We start from the raw sequence: 19,099 nt of genomic DNA, 5'->3' as shown, positions 1-19,099 counted from the left end.
AAGCGCGTTGGCGCCGGGAAATACATATGAAATTACTGTTGGCATTCTTCTAAAATCCAAGCCAACAATTAAACACAAACTTAACTCAAGTATTCCTGCTTCTTCTTCTTTTTTGGCTCAACAACCGATGTCGGTCAAGGCCTGCCTGTACCACTTATGGGGTTGGCTTTCAGTGACTTATGGATTACCCCCCATAGTAGGATAATCAGTGCTACGAATGGCGGCACGGTCTTTTTGGGGCTTAAAACCATGACGGGCATGTTGTTAAGTCGTACGAGTTGACGACTGTGCCACAAGACCGGCAAGTATTTCCGCTATCCTCATCAAAAATGAAAAAAAAAAAACAAAAATCACATTTTTTGTTTACGATAACAAGCAGAACTTTTTGTGGAAAATGTTTGTGACAATCGAAGGCGTTTTTGCGACAATCACAAAGCTTTTTGCGACAATTGCAAAAATGAACATAGTGAAATAAACTAAAATACATTTTTTTTAATAAAATTAGGTAATTTTACTCTTTTTTAGAAAAAAAAATGCAATTTTAACTGCATTGAACAATTCTTGAAGCAAATTATTCCGAATTGATCTGTCAAATTTAGAAAACCGAACTGAATATATTTTGGTTTTATTAATTATAGCTATAAACTGTTAATTTAATTAGAAACAAACACTTCGAACAGGTGACAGAGCAAACTTTCAAACAAAGTCGAGTTTGTTTGTCTTGTTTCATTGGTGCCAGAGCGCCGTTTTATTTTGACCGCACTGGCAAAATGATCGTTGAATTCGAAGCCGTCGATCCACCTCTGTAACCCAAAGGAGATTTTGCAGAAGTGTCAACCTTGGACAAGGGAAAGCTCACGGACTGCGTAGTGTGGAATTTTATCTTAATTTTTTACCTTAATTACCTCTTAAAATTAGCAAATACAACCGAAAAAGCATAGTTCTAGCAGTAAGAAGCAACGTAAGTATGAATTCTGCCCGCGTGCTACTCGAAAAGTGGCGTAAAAATGGAGTGAAAATGTGGCTTGTTTGCGCCGGGCGTGCGGAGGAGCGCTAGCGTATCATGGCGGCCAATTTCACAACCTCACCGAACGGGGCTTGTCTCGTGAAAACAGTTTTCGTAGACCAATTGTTAGATGTACATACTGTGTTGTTGTTGTTTGCTGATTGTTTTTCCCTTCCCTCATCCGTGTGTGTGTGTGTGCAATAGGTCCGGTCAAAATGGCGATCCCGCCATACATGATACCACCCAACCAGTGGGCCCAAATGATGGCCGCCCAGCAGCAAGTGTTTGCGGTGCAGCAGGCCCAGGCCCAGGCACAGGCTCAGGCGCAGCAGCAACATCAGCAGCATGCCCAGGCCCACATGCACGCCCAGCAGATGGCTGCGAACCAGATGCAGATGCCGCCGATGGGCCACATACCGCCCGGGCCACCGAAGCCGGATGTGGTGCTGACGGAGGAAAAGCTGCAAGAGAAAGGTTCATTCGCGAAAAGAACAAACGCTAAGAGCATGTTTTTGATAGTGTCCTCTCTCTCTCTCTCTTCTACATTTGCAGCTCAAAAATGGCAACAGCTGCAGACAAAACGGTTCGCGGAAAAGCGCAAGTTTGGGTTTGTGGATGCGCAAAAGGAAGACATGCCGCCGGAGCACATCCGCAAGATTATACGCGACCACGGTGACATGACGAGTCGCAAGTACCGACACGACAAACGTGTCTATCTCGGTGCGCTAAAGTACATGCCGCACGCCGTAATGAAGCTGCTGGAGAACATGCCCATGCCGTGGGAACAGATTCGTGATGTACCCGTGCTGTACCACATTACCGGTGCGATCACGTTCGTGAACGAGATTCCGTGGGTGATCGAACCGCTGTACATTGCCCAGTGGGGCACGATGTGGATCATGATGCGTCGTGAAAAGCGCGATCGACGGCACTTCAAGCGAATGCGCTTCCCACCGTTTGACGACGAGGAGCCGCCACTTGATTACGCTGACAACGTGCTGGACGTTGAGCCGCTGGAAGCGATTCAGATCGATCTGGACGGGGAGGAAGACGGCAGTGTGTACGATTGGTTTTACGAGCATCGGCCGCTGATTGGGACACCGCATGTGAATGGGTCGACGTACCGGAAGTGGAACCTTACGCTGCCACAGATGGCCACACTGTACCGGTTGGGCAATCAGCTGCTGACCGATCTGGTGGATGATAATTTCTTCTACCTGTTCGATCCGAAAAGCTTCTTCACGGCTAAAGCGCTCAACATGGCGATCCCCGGTGGGCCAAAGTTTGAGCCGCTCATAAAGGATCATAATGTGGGGTAAGTTGGAGATGGTAAGGGTTATCGTAAAGGCTTTTAGTTGATTTCATCTCTTTCATCTCCCCGCTAGCGATGAGGATTGGAATGAGTTCAACGATATCAACAAAATCATCATTCGCCAGCCGATTCGTACAGAGTATCGTATTGCATTCCCCTATCTGTACAACAATATGCCCCACTTTGTGCACCTTTCATGGTAAGTTTTGTGGAGTGTTTACTCTTTTTTAAGCTATGGCCCGATTTTCAACATCCATCTACTGTTACGTTTGTACGAAAGATTCTTACAAACGCGCCAATCAATGTTCGGTGGTAGAGCAATAAGTCCTTAGAATTTGTCTTACTACTATAAAGCGTTTTCTTTATCCCGTTCGTATTATGGTGCCAATGTTGATCGCTCGATTGAAGCTGTTTAAGCGATCGCTAATGTCCATGAACATATTTTATAGGTTGCCCATGTCATATCAATAAGCGCATTATTACCATTCGGCTAATGTAGCTCTTCTCTGCTCGTTCCATAAAGGTATCACACCCCGAACGTGGTGTTCATCAAGACGGAAGATCCCGATCTGCCCGCCTTCTACTTCGATCCACTGATCAATCCGATCGCCCATCGGCATGCGGTGAAATCGATCGAAATCCTGCCGGACGACGATGAAGAATTCATCCTACCGGAAGAGGTGCAGCCGTTCCTGCAGGACACACCGCTCTACACCGACAACACGGCCAACGGCATTTCGCTGCTGTGGGCGCCGCGCCCATTCAACATGCGGTCGGGTCGGTGCCGGCGAGCAATCGACATTCCGCTGGTGAAAACGTGGTACAAAGAGCACTGTCCACCGGGCCATCCGGTGAAGGTTCGCGTCAGCTACCAGAAGCTGCTGAAGTACTACGTACTGAACGCGCTGAAGCACCGAAAACCGAAACCGCAAAAGAAGCGCTACCTGTTCCGTTCCTTCAAGGCGACCAAGTTCTTTCAAACTACGACGCTGGATTGGGTCGAGGCGGGTTTGCAGGTGTGCCGCCAGGGCTACAACATGTTGAACTTGCTGATTCACCGCAAGAACCTGAACTATCTGCATTTGGATTACAACTTCAATCTGAAGCCGGTGAAAACGCTCACCACCAAGGAGCGCAAGAAGTCTCGGTTCGGCAATGCGTTCCATTTGTGTCGTGAAATTTTGCGCCTCACCAAGCTGATCATTGACTCGCACGTCCAGTACCGGCTGAACAACGTCGACGCTTTCCAGCTGGCCGATGGGCTGCAGTACATTTTCGCCCACGTTGGCCAGCTGACGGGCATGTACCGGTACAAGTACAAGCTGATGAGGCAGATTCGAATGTGCAAGGATCTGAAGCATCTCATCTACTATCGCTTCAATACGGTAAGGGAGAATATTTGGGAAAATTTATACTCTTTGTGCACTGTGAGCTGATTGTTGCTTTGCTTTTTTCTCTCTCCTCTCGTTGCAGGGTCCCGTCGGAAAGGGTCCGGGATGCGGTTTCTGGGCACCGGGGTGGCGCGTTTGGCTGTTCTTCATGCGAGGCATTACGCCGCTGCTGGAGCGCTGGCTGGGTAACTTGCTTTCGCGCCAGTTCGAGGGTCGCCACTCGAAGGGTGTCGCCAAGACCGTCACGAAGCAGCGCGTCGAGTCCCACTTCGATCTGGAGCTGCGTGCCTCGGTAATGCACGATATCGTCGACATGATGCCGGAAGGCATCAAGCAAAACAAGGCCCGCACGATCCTGCAGCATCTGTCCGAGGCGTGGCGCTGCTGGAAGGCGAACATTCCCTGGAAGGTGCCCGGTTTGCCGATACCGATCGAGAACATGATCCTGCGGTACGTGAAGATGAAGGCCGACTGGTGGACCAACACGGCCCACTACAACCGCGAGCGTATACGGCGCGGTGCGACGGTGGACAAGACGGTGTGCAAGAAGAATTTGGGCCGCCTGACGCGTCTCTACCTGAAGGCGGAACAGGAGCGGCAGCACAACTATCTGAAGGACGGTCCGTACATTTCGCCCGAGGAGGCGGTGGCCATCTACACGACCACGGTGCATTGGTTGGAATCGCGCCGATTTGCTCCGATTCCGTTCCCGCCACTGTCGTACAAGCACGATACCAAGCTGCTCATTTTGGCACTGGAACGGTTGAAGGAGGCGTACAGTGTGAAGTCACGGTTGAATCAGAGCCAGCGCGAAGAGCTCGGGCTGATTGAACAGGCGTACGACAATCCGCACGAGGCGTTGTCTAGAATTAAGCGTCATCTGCTGACGCAACGTGCATTTAAAGAGGTAATTGTGGGATTGAACGGTCGTTGAAGAGCTGTTGTAGTAATGCATCCGTCTAATGCATTTTTTTACAGACCGGAATTGAATTTATGGACTTGTACAGCCATCTGATTCCGGTGTATGATGTAGAGCCACTGGAAAAGATTACCGATGCGTACCTCGACCAGTATCTTTGGTACGAGGCCGATAAGCGACGACTGTTCCCGCCATGGATTAAGCCGAGCGATACGGAACCACCGCCACTGCTCGTCTACAAATGGTGTCAAGGTGGGTAGAGAATCTTGTTCGGAAAAAATGGAAAAATACCATAAACAAAGGATAAAACAGGCTGTGCAGCATTGGACACTGCCGGTGTGTGTTTTGTGACAATGAGATTTAATAGTTTAAGTTCATCCCCTTGTTGCAAACCTCACGCTGGCGGTGTTTCCGATTGACATCGATCAACCTTGGGAAGAAAAACACTGCTAATCTTGTCCTATTTTCAAATGCTTTTACTTACTATTGCTATTATTATTCCTATACTTTTTCTATTACAATCGATTAACTTGATGATGTTCCCTTTACTTCCACGTCGCCAGGTATCAACAATCTGCAGGATGTGTGGGACGTTTCGGAGGGCGAATGCAACGTGCTGCTCGAATCGCGCTTCGAGAAGCTGTACGAAAAGATCGATCTGACGCTGCTGAATCGACTGCTGCGCCTGATCGTGGATCACAACATTGCCGACTACATGACCGCCAAGAACAACGTCGTGATCAACTACAAGGACATGAACCACACGAACAGCTATGGTATCATACGCGGCCTGCAGTTCGCTTCGTTTGTAGCGCAGTACTACGGGCTGGTGCTGGATCTGCTCGTGCTCGGTTTGCAGCGGGCCAGCGAAATGGCCGGTCCACCGCAGATGCCGAACGATTTCCTGACGTTCCAGGACGTGGCGACGGAGTCGTGCCACCCGATCCGGCTGTACTGCCGGTACGTTGATCGGATTCACATTTTCTTCCGCTTCACAGCGGAGGAGGCGCGCGATCTGATCCAGCGCTACCTCACCGAGCATCCGGATCCGAACAACGAGAACATTGTGGGCTACAACAACAAGAAGTGCTGGCCGCGTGATGCTCGCATGCGGCTGATGAAGCACGACGTCAATCTGGGGCGTGCCGTGTTCTGGGATATTAAGAACCGTTTGCCGCGCTCCGTTACGACGGTGCAGTGGGACAATACGTTCGTGTCGGTGTACTCGAAGGATAATCCGAACTTGCTCTTCAACATGTCCGGGTTTGAGTGTCGCATTCTGCCCAAGTGCCGTACGCAGAACGACGAGTTTACGCACCGCGATGGGGTGTGGAATTTGCAGAACGAGGTGACGAAGGAACGTACGGCCCAGTGCTTCCTGCGGGTGGATGATGAGTCGCTCAGCCGGTTCCACAATCGCGTGCGCCAGATTTTGATGGCATCGGGATCGACGACGTTCACGAAGATTGTCAACAAGTGGAACACGGCGCTGATCGGTCTGATGACGTACTTCCGCGAAGCGGTGGTCAACACGCAGGAGTTGCTGGATTTGCTGGTGAAGTGTGAGAACAAAATCCAGACGCGTATCAAGATTGGATTGAACTCGAAAATGCCCTCCCGTTTCCCGCCCGTCGTGTTCTACACGCCCAAGGAGCTGGGTGGTTTGGGCATGTTGAGCATGGGGCACGTGCTTATCCCGCAGTCGGATCTGCGCTGGTCGAAGCAAACCGATGTGGGCATTACGCACTTCCGGTCCGGTATGTCGCACGACGAGGATCAGCTGATTCCGAATCTGTACCGCTACATTCAGCCGTGGGAGAGTGAGTTTATCGATTCGCAGCGTGTGTGGGCCGAGTACGCGCTGAAGCGCCAGGAGGCGAACGCGCAGAACCGTCGCCTCACGCTGGAAGATCTGGAGGACAGCTGGGATCGGGGCATTCCGCGTATCAACACGCTGTTCCAGAAGGATCGCCACACGCTCGCGTACGACAAGGGCTGGCGCATCCGGACGGAGTTCAAGCAGTACCAGGTGCTGAAGCAGAATCCGTTCTGGTGGACGCATCAGCGCCACGACGGCAAGCTGTGGAATTTGAACAACTACCGCACGGACATGATACAGGCGCTGGGCGGTGTGGAGGGCATCCTGGAGCACACGCTGTTCAAGGGCACGTACTTCCCGACCTGGGAAGGTTTGTTCTGGGAGAAGGCGTCCGGGTTCGAAGAGTCGATGAAGTACAAGAAGCTCACCAACGCCCAGCGGTCCGGTTTGAACCAGATTCCGAACCGTCGCTTCACGCTCTGGTGGTCGCCGACGATCAATCGTGCCAACGTGTACGTCGGTTTCCAGGTGCAGCTCGATCTGACCGGCATTTTCATGCACGGCAAAATCCCGACGCTGAAGATTTCGCTGATCCAGATCTTCCGCGCTCACTTGTGGCAGAAGATTCACGAGTCGATCGTGATGGATCTGTGCCAGGTGTTCGACCAGGAGCTGGACGCGCTGGAGATTGAAACGGTGCAGAAGGAAACGATCCATCCGCGCAAGTCGTACAAGATGAACTCGTCGTGCGCGGACATTCTGCTCTTCCCGGCGTACAAGTGGAACGTGTCGCGCCCGTCCCTGCTCGCCGATACGAAGGACACGATGGACAACACGACAACGCAAAAGTTCTGGATTGATGTGCAGCTGCGCTGGGGCGATTACGATTCGCACGACATTGAGCGGTATGCGCGAGCCAAGTTCCTTGACTACACGACCGATAACATGTCGATCTATCCGTCACCAACCGGTGTGCTGATTGCGATCGATCTGGCCTACAATCTGCACAGCGCGTACGGTAACTGGTTCCCGGGCTGCAAGCCACTGATCCAGCAGGCAATGGCCAAGATCATGAAGGCCAACCCGGCGCTGTACGTGTTGCGCGAGCGCATCCGAAAGGCGCTGCAGCTGTACAGCTCGGAACCGACCGAACCTTACCTAAGCTCGCAAAACTACGGCGAGCTGTTCTCGAACCAGATCATTTGGTTCGTGGACGACACGAACGTGTACCGGGTGACCATTCACAAGACGTTCGAGGGCAACTTGACGACGAAACCGATCAACGGCGCGATCTTCATCTTCAATCCGCGCACGGGACAGCTGTTCCTGAAGATTATCCACACGTCGGTGTGGGCTGGGCAGAAGCGTCTCGGTCAGCTGGCCAAGTGGAAGACGGCCGAAGAAGTGGCGGCCCTCATCCGTTCGCTGCCGGTCGAGGAGCAGCCGAAGCAGATCATCGTGACGCGCAAGGGCATGTTGGATCCGCTCGAGGTGCATCTGCTCGACTTCCCGAACATTGTGATCAAGGGCTCGGAGCTGCAGCTACCGTTCCAGGCGTGCCTGAAGGTGGAGAAGTTCGGCGACCTGATCCTGAAGGCGACCGAGCCGCAGATGGTACTGTTCAACCTGTACGACGATTGGCTGAAGACGATTTCCTCCTACACGGCGTTCTCGCGTTTGATTTTGATCCTTCGCGCACTGCACGTCAACACGGAGCGCACGAAGGTGATTCTGAAGCCGGACAAAACCACCATCACCGAGGCGCATCACATTTGGCCGACGCTGACCGATGAGGAGTGGATCAAGGTGGAGGTTCAGCTGAAGGACCTTATTCTGGCCGACTACGGCAAGAAGAACAACGTCAATGTGGCATCACTCACGCAGTCGGAAATTCGTGACATCATTCTCGGCATGGAGATCTCGGCCCCGTCCGCCCAGCGTCAGCAGATTGCCGAAATCGAGAAGCAGACGAAGGAGCAGTCCCAGCTAACGGCAACGACGACGCGCACGACGAACAAGCACGGCGACGAGATCATTACCTCCACGACGAGCAACTACGAGACGACCACCTTCAGCTCGAAGACGGAGTGGCGAGTGCGAGCGATCTCGGCCACCAACCTGCACCTGCGCACGAACCACATATACGTCAGCTCGGACGACATCAAGGAGACGGGCTACACCTACATTCTGCCGAAGAATGTGCTCAAGAAGTTCGTCACCATCTCGGATCTGCGGGCACAGATTGCCGGCTATCTGTACGGCGTCAGCCCGCCGGACAATCCGCAGGTGAAGGAGATCCGGTGCATTGTGATGCCGCCGCAGTGGGGCACGCATCAGCAGATCAATCTGCCCAGCTCGCTGCCGGCCCACCAGTATCTGAAGGACATGGAGCCGCTGGGCTGGATACACACGCAGCCGAACGAGCTGCCACAGCTGTCGCCCCAGGATATTACGACGCACGCGCGCATCATGTCGGAGAACCCGACCTGGGACGGGGAGAAGACGATCATCATTACGTGCTCGTTCACGCCCGGCTCCTGTTCGCTCACGGCGTACAAGCTGACACCGTCCGGCTACGAGTGGGGCCACAAGAACACGGACAAGGGCAACAATCCGAAGGGCTACCTGCCGTCGCACTACGAGCGCGTGCAGATGCTGCTGTCGAACAAGTTCCTCGGCTTCTTTATGGTGCCGGCCCAGGGCAGCTGGAACTACAACTTTATGGGCGTGCGGCACGATCCGAACATGAAGTACGAGCTGCAGCTGGCCAACCCGAAGGAGTTCTACCACGAGATCCACCGTCCGTCGCACTTTTTGCTGTTTTCGAGCCTGGAGGAGGGTGGCGATGGTAACGGGGCCGACCGCGAGGACATGTTTGGCTAGGGCGATGGGGACTAGAACGTCGGGTTTAGATTGTGTGTGCGTGTGTGTATGACATTGATACGATAAGGCAAATATGATTAAAGTACGTCAATAAATAATATGTTTTACTTACGCTCTTTACAAATACGCAATAAAAAAACGGACTTGTGTTTAAATCAGTACAGTCATACAGTAGGAAGTAGAGAGATTCGTTTGTGTTTGCAAGGAAATTTTGCAAAAATATAAATCATTTGTATTAGAGAAAACTAAATCATGATCGATAACTACATTGAATTGTAACTGAAATCCATTGGTTTAAACATACAGACTGTAATAAATGCCCGAGTACAACAATATATGAATGCGTTGCTTCACTTCTTTCTATTTTCCGAAGTAATTTTTAGAAGAATTCTCTAATTATTAAAATAATAAAAATTAATTATAGTTAGAAGAATATTAACGTTCAGCTTGTGTACAACAATCTGGGATCTGATCGCAACCTAACGCTGGACAGGTACAAGTCCCATATTGTCTAGTGGTTAGGATATCCGGCTCTCACCCGGAAGGCCCGGGTTCGATTCCCGGTATGGGAATAAAGCACTTTTTTGTTGTGCTATTGAGTGAGATTAATGATTTTATTCACGATTATCTACGGATGCATTGAAATTGAATGATACAACTTGCAACAAAGGCTAGTTGTAACTACATTCAATAACAAATGCTCATTTGACTTAACCCTTTGTTAGCTATAAATACCTCACACTCACGATAGACCAGCGTCACTAATAGAAATCAAATAGCAATCTAGCAATCCCTCCCACTTTGTTTCCAGCAACAAATATCCTAAGGGCACATCGGAACACCTCCTTCCCCGTTTAGTATGATCCGTTTACGAAATGGCCATATTCTCCCCTCGCTATAAAAGAGCGTTCTAATGCTCTAGCACACGTGTTCAGAATAACGAACGCATTCAAGGCTACAACAACCAGCAGTAGGGAGAAAAGATGCTCAAGGATTCGGGATGCAAGGAGCTGCCTGCCGGACTGCGCATGAGTGGCGCCTTTTGGTGTAAACATTCCCTACCGGCTACCATAACAACGTCGATTCCGGTCAGAATGCCGCCGTACGAATCCTTGCACGGATGAGTCACCATGGCAACGCCCGGTAAATAAGCCACACACTGTTGGAGCAAAGTTTGCAGTGCAGCAGCATCTAGTACGTGAGGTTTGTTGGAGTTGGAGGTTAGCAAAGCGTTTAAGAAGGTGAAAAAATGTGCAAAAGTAGTGGATTTAGTGGAAATAAAGCTTAATTTTGTTTTGTATTTTCTTGTATCTCGTATAGCGCGGTAGAAAATACGCCTTTTAAAGAGGAATTGGCGAAGAAGTCAATCCTTTAATTACACACAGTGTGTGCTCAAGTGAGGTTTCCCATTCTCCAATAACAATCATCGCCAGACTTATGTGATGTGTTCCAATGTTTCTAACAAAGCTGTTCAGCGATTTCTTCATCCAACAGATTCATCTGCAGCTAAGTAGAAGTGAGGTAATCTACCAAATCTTACACCCACCATGGAGGACCAACCGAAGGCCGAAGGTGAGGCTGACAAAAAGATTGTCCACGTATACCCACTGGTCAAGGTACGTGCGCGGTTTGAGTAGTGTTTTCTTCGGTTTGTATATGCCCGCTTTGCGAATTATTAACTAAGTTTCCTGTACCGTATGTGCTCGGCTATATCCCTTCTTCTTTAACGTTTGTCCTGTTTCAATCCTGCACCAAAATGCACTCAAAACACACTTTCTCACTACCAACACCACCACCAATCACACCACGTTGACGGGGCCAGTATTCCGATATGAATGACGATGTCCGAGCCGAGGCGATAGAATTGAGCATTACAGCGTGTGAGAAATACGCACAAAACTACGAGGTAATGAACACTGGATTGCTCTCAGCACCACCAAATTAATTGCTTCCTCCCGATTCTCCTCCCTCAACCACCTAAATCCTGTTCCCACACCCTGAAAATCTACATACCGGCCCGTTGTTGTACACAATCCAAAAATGCGTTTCGATTCCCGGTTCCGCCGCAGGTTGCCGCTAAAACGATTAAAGAGCTGATGGACAAAAAGTTTGGCACCTTCTGGCATGTGGTCGTCGGCGAAGGCTTCGGTTACGAGGTGTCGTACGAGACGAAGAACATACTGTACCTGTTTTTCGGCGGCAACTTAGCGATCGTGCTGTGGAAGTGTTCCTAAGCAACCGCTTAGGATCAATGGCGGCATGGTTGTTTTTATAATAGTAGTCCAATTGTTTCTAGTATCGTGCAGCAGTAAGCAGCAATGAAGGTTCCCATTTTTCAAATTCAAGATAAATACAGTCGCTGCTCTTTGTTGGCGATTTGTTAAGTAAATGTGTGTGTGTGGCCATATCCTTGTGCAAGTTTCCCGACCCTTGTTTTCCCCCCGTCCAATAATCCTTCTCAAAATCATGTAAAAATTTCAAAATTCAAACACAAAAACGCACATGTGTGTATAAAAGTGTCCCTACCTTGTAAAAAAACATTTAAAAACGATCCTTCTTATTTGCACTACTTTGAAAATTGGAAATTGATGATCCTCTGTACATATGCTATTAAGTGTGTGTGTGTGTGTGTTCTTTTTGTATATGTGTAAAAAGAAAACTGTACAGAAAATGGTAAAACACAAATCTAATGTACCATAATTGGAGATCGGTTCAAAAATCTGTAAAAATTCCTTTTTAACCCTCCAAAAACAAACCATGTACAGCAAAATAAGCAGGATAGAAAGGCGTCACGTTTGTAAATGAAGTAATAGAGCAAGTGTCCCGGGAGATGCAGGGTACAACAACAGTTGCACCAGCGCTGGCACCGGCATCGGCCCAAAGAGTGCGCCAAACGTGAATGGGTTTCCCATTTCATTCCCCGGTGGCCGTGTCGGGTGTTGCCATGCCATGTGCTCCCGGGATGCTTGTCTACCACCCCCCCCCCCCCCCCCCCGTTTCTCACGTTCTGCAATGCTATTCTACTCTAATCTGCGCCTTACAGCGTCATTGTTGTTTTGCGTATCAGTGAATAATGATGAAGATCACACCGAAACTGGAAGTGTGCGTGTGACTTCCCGAGCCTATCTGAACACTGTCTTCGTACCGTACCGTTTCTTCCTTCCTTCCGTAGTAGTGCCGTAGATATGCGATTTTTAAAGGACACACTCACTGTTGTATTAGCCGCAAGACACTTACCTACATAGTGCACTAATAGTAATTCTTGCTTAAGCACCTAAAATTTAATTAACAGTAAAGCACTCAGCGTACACACATTTATGAAATCATTGCTGCGCCAGGTTTCAACATGACCCGCACATTATTAAATCTTTTATTTTAGTAACATCATTATCATCATCTTTATCGTTATATCGATTAGAAGCCATTTTTCGGACTATAAATTGCGATGGCTGATAAATACTCTTCCAGTGTGTAATTGTTTGTTCCGATTAGCAGAGTTTTCGAGTCTCGATTGAAACACAATCTAACTTTTATCTCTTGTATAATTGCTTCCTATACTATATGTTAGACAAACGAAGAAAGAAACACTTTTATAAAATCTGTAAACGTTTGAATTCAGCTCAGTTTAGTATTTAATAAAACAGAGCTGTATAATCCCAATTGCCCAATGTTCTTCACGTTATTGTCATATATCTCTGTGTTTTAGGTTTATAGCGTAGGGAAAATAGAAACATAAAAATTCATATAAAATTTATAAAAAATCTCATTCAATAGTTAGCTGAACACACACACGCGAAAACGATCGTGGTCAACTTTAGGCCATACCTTTTCTTGTCGTTTAATTGTGCGCATTCGTTGTAAAAGTAGATACATTGTGAAATTGATTAATATTACTTTGCAAACGAGTGTCCCGTTTCATCTACTTGCAACAAGAAAAATATAGAAAAAAAATATTGGTTCACTAGTAACAACTGTGTTCACTGGTCCTGTGTTCGTTTGGCACTTTCGGGATGGAGGCTAATCAGCAATTGCTGGGTGCTTACCGGCAATAAAACTAGTAATAACAAATATTGCAAAAAAAAAGAAACGCTCAAAGCTGCGCAGCTTTGGCGAAAATACAAAAGGACTTGCGCACACTTGCGTCCTTGCAAGAGAAATGGCTACGAATACTGTACGGGTTTTGACTTCGGAACGGCCTGTTGCTGTTGGTTCGGTGGCTGCGCGCTGGGTTTGGCTGGTTTGCGTTGGATTACGTTAGCTGCCGTCTGAGTAAGTTAGTGTAAGTTATTTAAACAGAAAATGGTGCTAGCTAGAAATTGTTCCCTTTTTCGACTATAAACTACCGAAAAGGGAATTGAAACCAGGGTGCAAAGAATAGACATTTTTGAAAATAACCAAAGCTAATACAGTGCTAAACCACCTCTACGCTTGCTGCAGATGAGTAATGAGCATTTTGGTGGACATTGCCAGATCGTACGCGCAGCCACGCACCTGTTCCATGCTTTGCTGAATACTTTCCGCCAACGGTTTGGCTGCACCGGCCACCCCGGCACTACCACCACCGTTCGGTACAGTGCCGGCCGCCGTCGCCACCATACCTTCCGCTGCCAAACATTGCTGCAGCCGGGCACACTCCGCCTGGATCAGATTTCCGTGAAAGTTGAGCTGCTGCAGGGCACCGCGGAGCGATTCGCTCGCAATGATCGAGGCGGGAAACAGGGCCATCAAATCAACGACCGCCAGCCGTATCCGTTCCGCCGACGGGACGAACGCTTCCCGCTGGGAAAGATCTTTCATCGCTGCGAACAGGTCCTTGATGCGGCGCGCTACTACATCGGTACGGCGTTTCACCTCCTCGAAGGAGGGAAGCTGACCGGCACTGGTGCCACCGTTCACATTCGTGCCATTGCCCGGGTCCATGCTGGCGCTAGCACTGGACGCAGCCGGAGCCATCGAGTAAAGGCTCTGCGTAATCGGTGGTCGGCTTTCGTCGCGTGGCGTTTGGCGTGTTTCGTACATACTGACGGGTCGTTTGGCGTAGGCGGCGGCTGCCGCGGCCGCGGCCACCTGCCGTGCTTCCTGGTCCCGTTCCGGGGAGCCTTCGCTGGCGCCGCCGGAACCATTCAGATGCGAATCGATGCGTCTGCAAAGGTAAAAAAAGGGTATGAAAGGACGTTTTTTTTTTGGAGGGAATAATGCCAACCGCACAATACTTACAGCTGCACATCGTGATCCTTTGTGTCGATGGACGACTTTAGCTGATTGTTTTCCGAGGCCAGCTTCTGTATCATGCTGCGCAGCTCGTGTATTGTCAGCTCTTGGTCCTGTATTCGCTGGCGCAACGTTTCCACCTCCACGTTGGAAACGGCTGCCGGGGATGATTTGTTCACAAGGGCCTGGCAGGACAGGAGGGGTAGGACAGGAGGAGATGACGATGAACGGGAAAAACGGGGTGTAAATTGAAGCAATAAGGATGAAATATTTCGCATTCCATTTAACTCTCTTTGACATCGTTCAGGTTTTTAAGAGTGTTAGGTAAGCGTTTAGTAATAGAACTTTAACTTACGCATAGTACACAATAGGCCGGACGATACAGAGAACTTCTTGCAACATCACAAAAAAAACATGCATAGGAAATGAGATAGATGACACCAATATACACACTGAAAAACGAGGTTAGGAGTGGGCAGAATGTTAGTATTAGGCGCAAATTGCGATCGCAAAACCGTTTATTAGTTCAGTTAGTGTTTGCTGTTTCATGGGAATCGTTTTCCATGGCTTTTGCTACAGTACGGACGGATGATCTGTGTGTCGTTGTTTTTTTCCTTGGTTAACTGCACAGAAACCACATATTACTTGCGATACATTGGCTTGTGTAAACGTTGCTTTTAACAACACGTATGTAAATCATAGCACTACATGAGCTGAGATGGCACAATGAGAACAGTTCTATCGTTTAGATGTTTTACAAAACATGAAACATGAGGATTGTTAGTGTGGTAGTGTAAATAGAAACAAACACCTATAGTAACGAATGAATGAATTAGTGTACCGATACGATGCAAACAGAGTACAGAGAGCACATGTAACACATCTAAGCACCGCGCGAAACCGATCATCCCACATATATGTATGCTACACGTTTCAGAACAACGTTCTCCTGCTCTACAAAAGCTATCCTTAATTCCCACACCCACCCACTTCGTTGAGTTTGACTTCAGCGTTTGTTTTACGTTAATATCACATTATGTTAGTAATGGTTAGTGTTAGTGGCGGATGCGTAAAATTTTGGCTAAACTACCGGCTACCGGTTGTAACGATATTTTCCTTGCTCGTTTCGTGGTAACACACCCACCCCCCAACCCGGAGATACCTCCCTCCACCCGGAAGCCATTCACCCGAAGCTGTTGTTATGATTGAGTACGGACTTTTTCTGGCGCATTAGGAGCTTTACCTGTTGCGCTACCGGCGCCAGCGCAGCGTAATCGTCGTCGGACGCGACCGCATCGTACAGCGGCTCATCATCGGAGAGATTGGAATCGCGGATGCCACCACCAACACCAACACCGGCCGCCCCGGGCGCTAGGGCTGCCGCTTTCAGCTGTGCCAAACCGGCCGGCAACGGCCCATCCATGGGACGCAGGTTGGCCATATTCTGACGCCGGTGCGCATCGAGCAGCACGTCCATCAGCAGGCCGGCAAACTCCTGCTGGCTAAAGCGAGCCAACTTTTGGCGACCCTGTGAGCAATAAAACGGGGAATGATCCTCGTGTGTTAGCTGGATGTAAAGGGCGTTCCTCGACACGTGGACGACATACCTGATTTCGTGTGGCACTAAGGTGAGGATTCGTGGGCAGAAACGGCACCGCGCCAGAGTCGGGATTCAGTGTACTCGTCGCCCAGATGGCTTCCGTTTCGCGACGGTCCACCTCGTCGTACAGATCCATTACCAGCTCCTCGAACATCCGGTTCGGCACGAGCTGCAGCTTGCCGCGTGCAATCTTGAGCTGTTCGCTCATTTCCTTCTTCGACTGGCCCGGAATTAGCAGATGCTGTCCGGACTGTACAGCGGGCAACAAAAAAAAAAAGAAATTGTTTACTAAATGCACAAAATACACAACGTTTTGTACCCAATGAAACGAAACACTTACCGCATGGTTGGGCTTTTTGCCAATCAGAAAGAACGTGAGCCGATCCGTCACCTCGTACATGACCTCCAGCAGCCGTTCCGCGATGACGCTCTGCTTCGCCTGCCGGGCCAGCTCGAGCGGCGTGTTGCCCTGCGCGTCCAGCGCATTCACGTCCGCACCGTACACCAGCAACAGCTCGATCTGCGACAGCTGTCCCGACTTGACGGCCACATGCAGTGGCGTCGAGCCCTTGTCCTCGTGGTAAAAGTTTGGATCCGCTCCCTGCACAAGCAGCCGGAGGGACGTTTCCAGATTGCCGGCCCGCACGCTGGCGTGCAGCTGTTTGCTCAGCTCCAGCTCCAAGCTGCTTCCCTCCTCCGCCTGAAACGTCGGCTTCAGCACGTACGCCAGCTGGACGTGCTTGGCGCGGATAAAGTCCGCCTTGGTCGGGTGTACCGCATCCTTGGGCGCGGGTTTGCGCTTCAGGCTCTTCGGTGCGGCCGAATCGAGCAGCAGATGCTCCCACACACTGTTGGCACCGTGCGCATTGAGCTGGTTGACAAAGTTCAGCACGGACGGTTGCCAGCTGCCCTGGCGCAGGGATTTCACCTGCGAGATGTGTCGTCCGAGGCTGCGGTGTACCGAGCAGCAGTCGGCACAGAGAAGAATGCCACGGTTGATCGAGGCCCAGGATGGATCTGGCAAGGGAAAAGGGGTGGAAAACGAAGCGGTGAGTGTAAGCCTACAAAAACAGAGGGAATGGTGACCACCTACCGGCACTCCCGCAGTCCCCGCAAACATCCGTTTGTATGCGCGATTTAGCACGTGACATGGTGTTTGTGCTTTGCCCGGCCAATCGGCTCCTTTTAGTCAGAGATGCTTCTAAATACTGTTTACTTATCAAATTGTCGCTTCGAAATGCGCCACACACTGGTGAACACACTGGTCGTGGGGGACGAACCGTTATTTCACCGTCACGGCCGCGATCAGTAGGCCAGGCAGCAGAGGGTGCACCACACACAAACACGCACACACATAGACAAACTCACGTATGGGTTCCCCGGGGTGATGGTTGGCGCTTCCCTGTGGCACGACGACAAAACCCGTTTTAAGTTTCAAGAAAAACTCCCGCACGCAGGGTCACCCTTGGCAGGAAAATGCAGCCTCGCCGTCAGCAGCAAAAACAGGTTGCCGAGGAAAACCAGACCCACACACACGGTCATCAGATCAGGGCAACTGGGATGCTGGGAGTAGCACGGGAATCACTGTATGTGTGTGTGTGTGCGTCGGTGTGGACGAGAGGCGATGACCAATCGCTGCTGCTTTGGGTATATTGCAATATTGCACGGCCAGCACCCACGCAGCGCCAAGCAAGTGCGTGTTCGGGCTGGGGTTTCCTATAAGGCCAGCGCGATCTTCTCCACCACCACCAATACGAAGGTCGCCATTTTTCGAGATGCTGCTGGTGCTGGTGCTGGTGCTGCTTTGCTTCCTTTTTCCTTCCACTGTTCTATGTTTAGAAGCAGCGACAAGGGGGAAAAAACATCAAACTACACACCTACTGAATGTTTTGACACAACTGCGGCCGCACCTCGCGCATCCCTGCCCGGTTGCGTCGGATGCACTGCAGGGTTGGATTGAATGGTGGTGCGGTTGGCGTGATCGGTATGGAACGATTTTGGCGGTAGACATTTGAGATGGGTTCTCCGGATCGCACCCACGGTTCTGCTGCGGTTCTGGCAAGGTTGCTTCAGATTCTGTCTCCAGAGAAATGGAATCGATAGCTTCACCGGAATCGTCCGGAATCGTCGGTTTCGTCGGAATCGTTCGGAATCGTTCGGAATCGTCTGGAATCATTCGTAAATGTAGTCGACCGATATTTGTGATGTACTATCGAGTGATCGGAGTTCACTGCCACCTTACCCAATCGTCCCGAAACACTTCAACATCGCAAAAAGGGCAATTCATTTTGATGCCAGTATACTAAGAGGTTCCAACAACGCTCCAAACATTTTAGGAAGGGCACAAAAGTGGCTACTCACGTTCATTTATATAGGTTAACCACCGACAAACCGACGTGACACTTCGAACAAAATGAGCTTCAAAAGTTGTCTCCTTATTTCAAATGAAAATACGTTAAACACTAGCGCCATCTCTATAATGATTCGCTTACTACACTGACACAGAGAAGAAACTGCTAAACCCCCTTTTTGGTTTTCTTCGCAAATTCCAATGCGTATTGTTTTATGTACTTTTTTGCATTGATTTGGAATCTTATAAAATGATTTTCCTGGATGTTTTGTCCAATAATTCTCACAAAATCTTGCCTCACACTTCCTTCGCCATTTGTATTTAGAAAAGTTGTTTACATCGAAGCAGCAGTGAACAGAGCTTACTTTGACAGAAGTGTTCGCCTCACTGGTAAATGACAGTACTTTCGTGTGGGACACTTTTGTAACGCCAGTGTCATGTCGGTTTGTCGGTGGGTTAACTACAATTTCACACGATTTCGACGACGATTCCAGACGGTCCTGCCAATTCCTGACGATTCCGACGATTCCCGAGGATTCTGGTCAATTCCGACGATTCTGACGATTCCGTTGATTCTTGACGATTTCAACAATTCTGGCCGATTCCGC

At 49.7% G+C, this 19,099-nt stretch overlaps 3 protein-coding genes and 1 non-coding gene across 7 annotated transcripts; 3 read left to right on the top strand and 1 right to left on the bottom strand.

Annotated features, from left to right (window-relative positions):
- Window positions 1–831: 831 nt before the first annotated feature.
- Window positions 832–9,665, top strand: LOC121591755 (pre-mRNA-processing-splicing factor 8). The gene is made up of 8 exons (XM_041912663.1): window positions 832–961; window positions 1,211–1,480; window positions 1,559–2,321; window positions 2,392–2,517; window positions 2,842–3,703; window positions 3,792–4,616; window positions 4,688–4,880; window positions 5,192–9,665. Exons 2-8 carry the CDS (start codon window positions 1,222–1,224, stop codon window positions 9,328–9,330), a joined length of 7,167 nt encoding a protein of 2,388 aa, XP_041768597.1. The 5' UTR covers window positions 832–961; window positions 1,211–1,221; the 3' UTR covers window positions 9,331–9,665.
- Window positions 9,666–9,830: 165 nt separating this feature from the next.
- On the top strand, window positions 9,831–9,902 carry Trnae-cuc. Its single transcript has one exon. It is a non-coding gene; the product is annotated as a tRNA-Glu (tRNA).
- A 557-nt stretch (window positions 9,903–10,459) lies between these two features.
- On the top strand, window positions 10,460–11,719 carry LOC121592860 (dynein light chain 4, axonemal). 4 transcript variants are annotated; one of them, XM_041914702.1, is made up of 5 exons: window positions 10,460–10,571; window positions 10,651–10,726; window positions 10,825–10,946; window positions 11,153–11,236; window positions 11,400–11,719. In XM_041914702.1, exons 3-5 carry the CDS (start codon window positions 10,878–10,880, stop codon window positions 11,562–11,564), a joined length of 318 nt encoding a protein of 105 aa, XP_041770636.1. In that variant the 5' UTR covers window positions 10,460–10,571; window positions 10,651–10,726; window positions 10,825–10,877; the 3' UTR covers window positions 11,565–11,719. The 4 variants fall into 4 exon arrangements, with proteins under 4 accessions (XP_041770636.1, XP_041770637.1, XP_041770638.1 ...); XM_041914703.1 differs by having other exon boundaries at window positions 10,806–10,946; XM_041914704.1 differs by having other exon boundaries at window positions 10,798–10,946.
- A 935-nt stretch (window positions 11,720–12,654) lies between these two features.
- On the bottom strand, window positions 12,655–18,076 carry LOC121592859 (ARF GTPase-activating protein GIT1). The gene is made up of 6 exons (XM_041914701.1): window positions 17,235–18,076; window positions 16,482–17,158; window positions 16,149–16,391; window positions 15,785–16,069; window positions 14,548–14,726; window positions 12,655–14,473 (listed from the first exon to the last, which is right to left on the bottom strand). The coding sequence occupies exons 1-6, from the start codon at window positions 17,290–17,292 to the stop codon at window positions 13,753–13,755; spliced, it is 2,163 nt and encodes a 720-aa protein (XP_041770635.1). The 5' UTR covers window positions 17,293–18,076; the 3' UTR covers window positions 12,655–13,752.
- Between the last annotated feature and the right edge of the window lie 1,023 nt (window positions 18,077–19,099).

Source organism: Anopheles merus, chromosome 2L, assembly GCF_017562075.2.
Source record: "Anopheles merus strain MAF chromosome 2L, AmerM5.1, whole genome shotgun sequence".
Taxonomy (NCBI): Eukaryota; Metazoa; Arthropoda; class Insecta; order Diptera; family Culicidae; genus Anopheles; species Anopheles merus.
Note: the sequence above shows the minus strand (reverse complement) of the source record. Positions and strands in the feature narration are given on the sequence as shown.